The sequence below is a fragment of the Haliotis asinina genome, chromosome 1 (assembly GCF_037392515.1).
Source record: "Haliotis asinina isolate JCU_RB_2024 chromosome 1, JCU_Hal_asi_v2, whole genome shotgun sequence".
Classification (NCBI taxonomy): domain Eukaryota; kingdom Metazoa; phylum Mollusca; class Gastropoda; order Lepetellida; family Haliotidae; genus Haliotis; species Haliotis asinina.
In genome coordinates, this window is record NC_090280.1 from 71,729,568 (window position 1) to 71,738,955 (window position 9,388).

The 9,388-nt window shown below is 45.7% G+C and overlaps 1 protein-coding gene across 1 annotated transcript; it reads right to left on the reverse strand.

Moving 5' to 3' along the window:
• Window positions 1–4,113: 4,113 nt before the first annotated feature.
• Window positions 4,114–5,583, reverse strand: LOC137274853 (uncharacterized). The gene has a single exon (XM_067808139.1). It carries the CDS (start codon window positions 5,581–5,583, stop codon window positions 4,114–4,116), a length of 1,470 nt encoding a protein of 489 aa, XP_067664240.1.
• Window positions 5,584–9,388: the final 3,805 nt, after the last annotated feature.

Sequence of the window (9,388 nt, forward strand, 5' to 3'; positions counted from 1 at the left end):
TGTCTATTTTTGGCAGGATGAACAATATTAAATTCTTTTCGCAAGTGAAGAAATTCACTTTGATCAGCTGTCGTCCTGCTTGCTAGTGTTTAAACCACGCTAAACCACAGCGTATAGGGATATGTGTGAGTTACAATGACTCATTTTGCTGATGTGAGTGGTTATTTAATCGTGTTTGCAGGCAGACATGCAAGAACAACATGCTAATGTTTTGCTGGACACGTCGACACGTATGTCAGCAATCTTTAAACGTTTCGGCAAAACATAGGCCAACACATTTGTGTGTCATTCAAAAGGTTTCGTCGCATAGATTTAAACTGGTACTGATTACACAGCTCTGACTAAGTTGTAACGTAACTACGAAGTAACCGTAATAGATACTTTTGGATTCAATGTAATCTATATATTATTGATCTGTTATAAACTACATAACCCAGCATGCTTTGAAACTTTCTAGATGGTATTTAGACACAGCTACCATCTCATATTACATCAAAACCAACGGGTAAATGACAAGGTAATTACTGTAATCCTGGCTATTTTTTCTGTACACGTGTAAACTGTATAACATTTATCTGTTTATGTTGGTTTCACAATCATTTTAGTAGTAGTTGTAACGAAATCGTGACGGTGGACGTCCAGCGAACTGACACTGATGATGGAGATTCGGGGTTGGAAGCCTCGCCGCCAGAACGTCATGCTTCTTGTAAAGGCCTACTGACACGAGGAGCTAGGTCGTCTTAGTTACTGCCTACTTGTCATCACCAGTCATGGCGTGGAATATTGATTCTAATATCAACCACTGGTTTCTTTGGTCAAGACTGCTTCCGGGATAAAGGCTGAAATAAAGGTAACTGTAGAATCATAGATTCACTCACTCATTATTGATTTCCAGCACAAAGATCTCGGGGATTAAGTTCAGTCTGCAAACTATGGAACGATGTGAACAGAACCTCCTGAAAGCCAGCAACTCCCAGGCGTACAGCACGGTTTGCATGCCTCCTAGGTCATTTTGTATGCATCTCTGAACATACACCTGGTCTGTGCAACACCGCTTCAGCATTGCACACCTTCAAAAGGAACTACTTTATACTAAAACGCATTAGTCGCGGATGGTTAATATTTAAAGCTTGCCAATAAAGCCTCGCCATAAAATACTAATGTTTGCTCCTATTTGTTTGTTTACTTATGGAATCTGGAGGGCGTTCTGTGTGTATTCTCATACTTAAAGTATTATTCTACCGCTTGCAGTCACTGTGTTATTTGCAAATGGACATGTTAAACAGTGCCATTATGCTACCTCAGTGCAGTGTTACTGAACACGACTAGAGCCTTGATACGTCGGACCTGCTGCTGGCGTGTAATGGCGACATCAGCAGAGTTTGTTTTAGGAGTTTTAATCACGTAATGCAAATTAACTCATCGACACTTTCAGTATAGGTACTGTGACTCGCGTGTTACTTGAACTACGTTTTACTGTATATGTCTAATCACCATCTCAGCAGTTGTGAGGATAGTCAAGTTCATAGAACTTATCCTTTGATGAAGGATTCCTACTTATGCCGAAGTGAAGGGTTGTATTAAACCCCTTTCTCTCACTCAAACTTGCTGGTACTGAAGGGCAACCATACATCCTTTTGATGTCAAGCGTCGGATGTTTATATTTAATATTGTGTATTTATATTTATTACTGTGTAACAATGTCCCGAGTGTAATTATTATACATTGTACGTGTAATATACAGTGAGGGAAAGCAGTGTGATATATTTTGACTTGTCCCATATCTAGACAGAGCTCTGGAAGGTACTACAGAGCAGGGAGGCTCTTGCAGATTATCCCTGTACAGAGTATCACCATCAAGGAAATTAAACGATCTCTGAACCGCATTATTTCCCCGTCCGTCCGTCCATCCGTCCGTCTTTGTAGTGATTTGAGGAACTGAGGCTTGTCTAGACAGCGTGTGTATATAGAATATAGAAACCAAACTGACGTTGAGTGTCTGTCTAGGCAGCCACGTACAGCGTGTGTATATAGAACATAGAAACCAAACTGATGTTGAGTGTCTGTCTAACCAGCCACGTACAACGTGTGTATATATAATATAGAAACCAAACTGATGTTGAGTGTCTGTTTAGGCAGCCACGTACAGCGTGTGTATATAGAACATAGAAACCAAACTGATGTTGAGTGTCTGTTTAGGCAGCCACGTACAACGTGTGTATATAGAACATAGAAACCAAACTGATGTTTAGAGTCTGTCTAGGCAGCCACGAACAGCGTGTGTATATAGAATATAGAAACCAAAAAGACGTCGAGTGTCTGTCTGGACGACCATGTACAGGGTGTGTATATAGAATATAGAAACCAAACTGATGTTGAATGTCTGTCTAGGCAGCCACGAACAGCGTGTGTATAAAGGATATAGAAACCAAACTGAGTTGAGTGTCTGTCTAGACAGCCATGTTCAGGGTGTGTACATAGAACATAGAGACCAAACTGATGCCGATTGTCTGTCTAGACAGCCATTTACATCTTGTTTGTCAGAAGCCCAGCTGCCGTTTTGAAGATGGGTACATGTCGAAATAGACAGAAGTTGTACACGAGTCTGACTTATCTGACGGTAGGTACAACCGTCGTGATTACGTTAGTATCAGATGATATGTAGCGTGAATACGAAGTTAAGCGCCACTCAGTATATTTTGCAAAAATATAGGTTGGCACATAGGAAATCTATAAAAAAAGAGCTATCATAATTTGTTTTAGTACTTTTAGTTTAAAAACAAAGTCATAATGGAGGTTATCTTTTACTTTCAAAAGGATATATGAACCTTTGGAAAACATGCATTTTGTACCTTCAAAAAGGTTACCTTCTTTTGAAAAGTGAAAATCAGAAATGACTGTTATATGATCACATGATTGTCACTTTTAACAAGTGAAACCTGAATTTAAATAGTCTTGTATAAGCACAGCAGGACTAGTTATTTTGCTTTAAAAAGCAGTATCATCATATCTGTAACAATATTTCCTTTAAGTGTAAATACATATGATTATGACATCCCTAAATCAGTTACCAGATGAACCTTCTCTGAATATGGATTGGCCTTCCCAATTATTTCAGCTTAACAGTTCCACAGCTTCACATCTTAGGTTTGAAATAGGCTTAACTTTCTATTCGCGGTATATGTGTCACCTACTCGTTTCCTTCAAGGGTTTGGTAGTGTGTTCCCAGCGGTTCATAGGTGTCCTTCAGTCAGCCACGTGTTCTTTCTCTGTGTTTTCTAACAGATCTATGCCACGGCTACCTGTGGGACTCGAGGGGTGGCGCGTCCAGCCACAGTTTAAATGCTCTGTTTGTGAACAAACAGAGTGATGCACATAGTTTAGTGAATAACTGCTTGTTCCATATAGCACTGCCTTACTTTTATGACACTCATGGACAGTCTAACTCCGCGTGGCACTCCATTGCAACACGGCCATCGATATGCATATATATGATTGTACTTTGGGAGTGCATTCACAAAACAATCAGAACCTCGAATGTAATTCAGGTCAGACAAATACATGACGTTTATACGGATACAAGCACAGTTCAGGCCAGTTGGCACAGTCGCAACACAAACAGGTTTACATGTCGTATAGTTGAAAATGCATCTCACGTCGTATCTACAGTGTAACAGTGTATGACACAGGGTAGGTAGAGACAGGTGCAGTGGGCTGCACGGTGGGAGTGGCGCCAGACAGTGTACCTGTGCACAACTCGGGGAGCGCGACTATATTCCTTCGGGACTTCTTAAAGAACCCGTGTCAAAAATGTAAATATTACATATATTGCCGAATGATTCCAGGACAGTATATAGCAAATGTGTTTTTCCATGTCAAGTTAGAAGTACATGTAAATGGGGACCGTCGCTTTACAAGACTGCAGTAATCACATGGTATTTTGTCTGCAGAACTGGTTGTAACACTCGCTTGTTACATACACTGTAAAAGTATACACATCTCCGATCTCTCCCCAAAGAATATGGAATATGGAGGGTATAAGTGCTGATTTTGGGTGGCAATGGGGACGCCTAGATGAGAATGGTGGCGGGCTCAGGTGAGTAGTATTGGTGTTCAGGGGATAGTGTCTGTGTTCGGGTTGGTGGTGTCCATGCCTGTGTTCGGGTTGATGGTGTCCGTGGCTGTGTTCGGGTTGGTGGTGTCCATGCCTGTGTTCGGGTTAGTGGTGTTCGTGTCTGTGTTCAGGTTGGTGGTGTCCATGTCTGTGTTCGGGTTGGTGGTGTCCATGCCTCTGTTCGGGTTGGTGGTGTTCGTGTTTGTGTTCAGGTTGGCGGTGTCCATGTCTGTGTTCGGGTTGGTGGTGTTCGTGCCTGTGTTCGGGTTAGTGGTGTCCATGCCTGTGTTCGGGTTGGTGGTGTTCGTGTCTGTGTTCGGGTTGGTGGTGTCCATGTCTGTGTTCGGGTTGGTGGTGTCCGTGCCTGTGTTCGGGTTGGTGGTGTCCGTGTCTGTGTTCGGGTTGGTGGTGTCCATGCCTGTGTTCGGGTTGGTGGTGTCCGTGTCTGTGTTCGGGTTGGTGGTGTCCATGCCTGTGTTCGGGTTGGTGGTGTCCGTGTCTGTGTTCGGGTTGGTGGTGTCCATGCCTGTGTTCGGGTTAGTGGTGTTCGTGTTTGTGTTCGGGTTGGTGGTGTCCATGTCGGTGTTCGGGTTAGTGGTGTCCATGCCTGTGTTCGGGTTGGTGGTGTTCGTGCCTGTGTTCAGGTTGGCGGTGTCCATGTCTGTGTTCGGGTTGGTGGTGTTCGTGTCTGTGTTCGGGTTGGTGGTGTCCGTGTCTGTGTTCGGGTTGGTGGTGTCCATGCCTGTGTTCGGGTTGGTGGTGTCCGTGTCTGTGTTCGGGTTGGTGGTGTCCATGCCTGTGTTCGGGTTGGTGGTGTCCGTGTCTGTGTTCGGGTTGGTGGTGTCCATGCCTGTGTTCGGGTTAGTGGTGTTCGTGTTTGTGTTCGGGTTGGTGGTGTCCATGTCGGTGTTCGGGTTGGTGGTGTCCATGTCTGTGTTCGGGTTGGTGGTGTCCGTGCCTGTGTTCAGGTTGGCGGTGTCCATGTCTGTGTTCGGGTTGGTGGTGTTCGTGCCTGTGTTCGGGTTGGTGGTGTCCGTGTCTGTGTTCGGGTTGGTGGTGTCCATGCCTGTGTTCGGGTTGGTGGTGTCCGTGTCTGTGTTCGGGTTGGTGGTGTCCATGCCTGTGTTCGGGTTAGTGGTGTTCGTGTTTGTGTTCGGGTTGGTGGTGTCCATGTCGGTGTTCGGGTAGGTGGTGTCCATGCCTGTGTTCGGGTTGGTGGTGTCCGTGTCTGTGTTCAGGTTGGCGGTGTCCATGTCTGTGTTCGGGTTGGTGGTGTTCGTGTCTGTGTTCGGGTTGGTGGTGTCCATGTCTGTGTTCGGGTTGTTGGTGTCCATGCCTGTGTTCAGGTTAGTGGTGTCCGTGCCTGTGTTCGGGTTGGTGGTGTCCATGTCTGTGTTCGGGTTGGTGGTGTCCATGCCTGTGTTCGGGTTGGTGGTGTCCGTGTCTGTGTTCAGGTTGGCGGTGTCCATGCCTTTGTTCGGGTTGGTTAGCCGTTAACGTCCAGAGTGTTACCTGTCCAGCTAAGCCTGCCTTCCAGAAACTGTGTACTATTAACGAAGGGTGAGCTTTGAGGGAACCACGGGTGAGGTGAGGTCTCGATCAACTTCTGCTTCTCTTAAGATTCTATTAAATAGATAGGGTGTCCAGGCTCCGTGAGTTGGGTCGCCACTCACTCACTGTTGTTCTAGTACAGACGCGATTATTGACGAGCCAGAGTTACCTAGCTGGAATCCTGATGAGGAGAGCGGCGTCACAGAACCAGCGAACCATGCAGTAAGCTGTTGTGAGGCAGCTTGTCTTCCTGACGTTGTGACGCTTACTGACTGGTCACTGAACATAGTGTATAGGGCTACAGTGGTCGTTAACCTGATACAGGTCACTGTATGGAGGACACTATGTGTTCAAACGTCGGTACAGGTCACTATATGGGGAAATAATGTCATCGTACCACGGTACAGGTCTCTATGTGAGGAGAATGATGTGGTAGTACCTAGGAACAGGTCATTATTTGGCGGAAATGTGGTAGTACCTGGTACAGGTCACTATATGGGGAAATAATGTCATCGTACCACGGTACAGGTCTCTATGTGAGGAGAATGATGTGGTAGTACCTAGGAACAGGTCATTATTTGGCGGAAATGTGGTAGTACCTGGTACAGGTCACTATATGGGGAAATAATGTCATCGTACCACGGTACAGGTCTCTATGTGAGGAGAATGATGTGGTAGTACCTAGGAACAGGTCATTATTTGGCGGAAATGTGGTAGTACCTGGTACAGGTCACTATATGGGGAAATAATGTCATCGTACCACGGTACAGGTCTCTATGTGAGGAGAATGATGTGGTAGTACCTAGGAACAGGTCATTATTTGGCGGAAATGTGGTAGTACCTGGTACAGGTCACTATATGGGGAAATAATGTCATCGTACCACGGTACAGGTCTCTATGTGAGGAGAATGATGTGGTAGTACCTAGGAACAGGTCATTATTTGGCGGAAATGTGGTAGTACCTGGTACAGGTCACTATATGGGGAAATAATGTCATCGTACCTCGGTACAGGTCTCTATGTGAGGAGAATGATGTGGTAGTACCTAGGAACAGGTCATTATTTGGCGGAAATGTAGTAGTACCTGGTACAGGTCACTATATGGGGAAATAATGTCATCGTACCACGGTACAGGTCTCTATGTGAGGAGAATGATGTGATAGTACCTAGGAACAGGTCATTATTTGGCGGAAATGTGGTAGTACCTGGTACAGGTCACTATATGGGGAAATAATGTCATCGCACCACGGTACAGGTCTCTATGTGAGGAGAATGATGTGGTAGTACCTAGGAACAGGTCATTATTTGGCGGAAATGTGGTAGTACCTGGTACAGGTCACTATATGGGGAAATAATGTCATCGTACCACGGTATAGGTCTCTATGTGAGGAGAATGATGTGGTAGTACCTGGTACAGGTCACTATATGGGTGGATTAATGTGCTAATCCCGCGGGACAGGTCTCTATGTGAGGGGAATAATACGGTAGTACCCTGGCCCAGGTCACTATGTTGCAGAAATAATGTGGTAGTCCCTTTACACAGGTCATTATTTGGCGGAAATAATGCGGTAGTACCCCGGTACAGGTCACAATATGGGGGAATAATGTGGTCGTACCATGGTACAGGTCACTCTATGGGGAAATAATGTGGTCGTACCTCGCTACCGGCCACTACATGGGGAAATAATGTGGTCGTACCTCGCTACCGGCCACTATATGGGGAAATAATGTGGTCGTACCTCGCTACCGGCCACTATATGGGGAAATAATGTGGTCGTACCTCGCTACCGGCCACTACATGGGGAAATAATGTGGTCGTACCTCGCTACCGGCCACTACATGGGGAAATAATGTGGTCGTACCTCGCTACCGGCCACTATATGGGGAAATAATGTGGTCGTACCTCGCTACCGGCCACTACATGGGGAAATAATGTGGTCGTACCTCGCTACCGGCCACTATATGGGGAAATAATGTGGTCGTACCTCGCTACCGGCCACTATATGGGGAAATAATGTGGTCGTACCTCGCTACCGGCCACTACATGGGGAAATAATGTGGTCGTACCTCGCTACCGGCCACTATATGGGGAAATAATGTGGTCGTACCTCGCTACCGGCCACTACATGGGGAAATAATGTGGTCGTACCTCGCTACCGGCCACTATATGGGGAAATAATGTGGTCGTACCTCGCTACCGGCCACTATATGGGGAAATAATGTGGTCGTACCTCGCTACCGGCCACTACATGGGGAAATAATGCCAATGGGGCATAAATTAAACCCATTGTTATAAACCGACAATGACGTCACTCTTTGGTTCTCGGGAGACACTGTTTTCGTAATATCCCTCAAATCTCATTCAGTCTCGCTTCCTTGGGTAATCGTCTAAATAATGTGCCTCCGGTGCGGGCATTGTCTCAACAATGTCTCGTCTACTCCGGAACCTTTAACCTATTTTGTGTTTTGAAGATTGATGAGACTTTGTCTTGCCATGACTGAAAATCACTGTAAAATATGGCACTCGTGACAATTTTCAACATGAAATGCCGACATCCGGTTTCGAACCCGTAAAGCTTCGCCTACTGGCATGGCGGTTTTGTCCACTTTGAGATACCGGTTTCTGGGTATGAACCGTGTGTTTCGCACAAGACGGGTAGTGCGGGCAGCGCACGTGCAGGGCACTGTTAGCGCGTGCAGGGCGAGACGTCGGCTGTCAGTCTCATCCTAGTTGATTTCTTCAGTAAATACCAAATACTGAAATTAAATATATAAAGTATGTAACATCGGTCGGTTTGTAAGCTGGATATAACATGACCCGAGGTCTTACTTTTCAATAATGCCCGCGGGTTATATGTTATATCCAACACATAATCACACTTTGATGAGGTGGGTCCTTGGGCATTCGGGGATGTTTGTCTCTCAGTAGACCATTACGTCAACGTCCCTTAACGTCATGGTACACTGTTTAGTTGGCCCTGGTGAATGATGTTTGATGATACCAGACATCACTTGCGGATTTCAGTATTCACTGTTACCACAAGACTATGTAATTATATGAAGAGCCCAAAAGCATATCTGTTCAGATCCAAGTGCAACTTGACACTGCTGTGTGCATCCGCCACCTCCGACGGGGGCATCACCACGATTGAGCTGTACGGGAGAGGCAAGGGAAGGGGAGGTATGGGTGGTGCTGCAATAACCAACATTGTTCTCCCAGCCCACCTCTTTACTCACGTTAGCGAGTACATGTGGCAACACGGGCTTTGTTAGACAAGGGCATTAAGCAATTATCGGTAGAAAAAAAACTGAGACAAATATTGCAGGCATCCTGCAGCGAAAACGTTGAACTATTGCAAGGCAGGGTGACAGTGTTGTGTATTACTGGCTGATAGCAGCAACATTGGGGCGAGCACTGTCTGTGTGTGATGACAATATAAAACATTTTTCTGTCTGGTGGAATATTGACATTTTATCTCTTTATTTTTCATCTTAATCACCAGCCTCGTATGCCCGTCTGTTGCACCACACGCAAAGATGGGAAAGTGAAGTTGTTGAATGAGATGCCGGTGTTTTCTGATTTTGAACGTAAACGAAAGCAGGCAGAAGTCCATGGGAACAAATGATCAGGCTGGGGTCAAACACCTCAATGTCCGTTCTACATAGAGGAAGTACCTGTAAACCATGTCCGAACCCGCTTATTCCGGACTAACGCGTTGTTTAC

Bases quoted from the DNA above. Each gene is read 5' to 3' on its own strand.
- LOC137274853 (XM_067808139.1), bottom strand. From the start codon at position 5,583: ATGGACACCGCCAACCTGAACACAGACACGGACACCACCAACCCGAAC.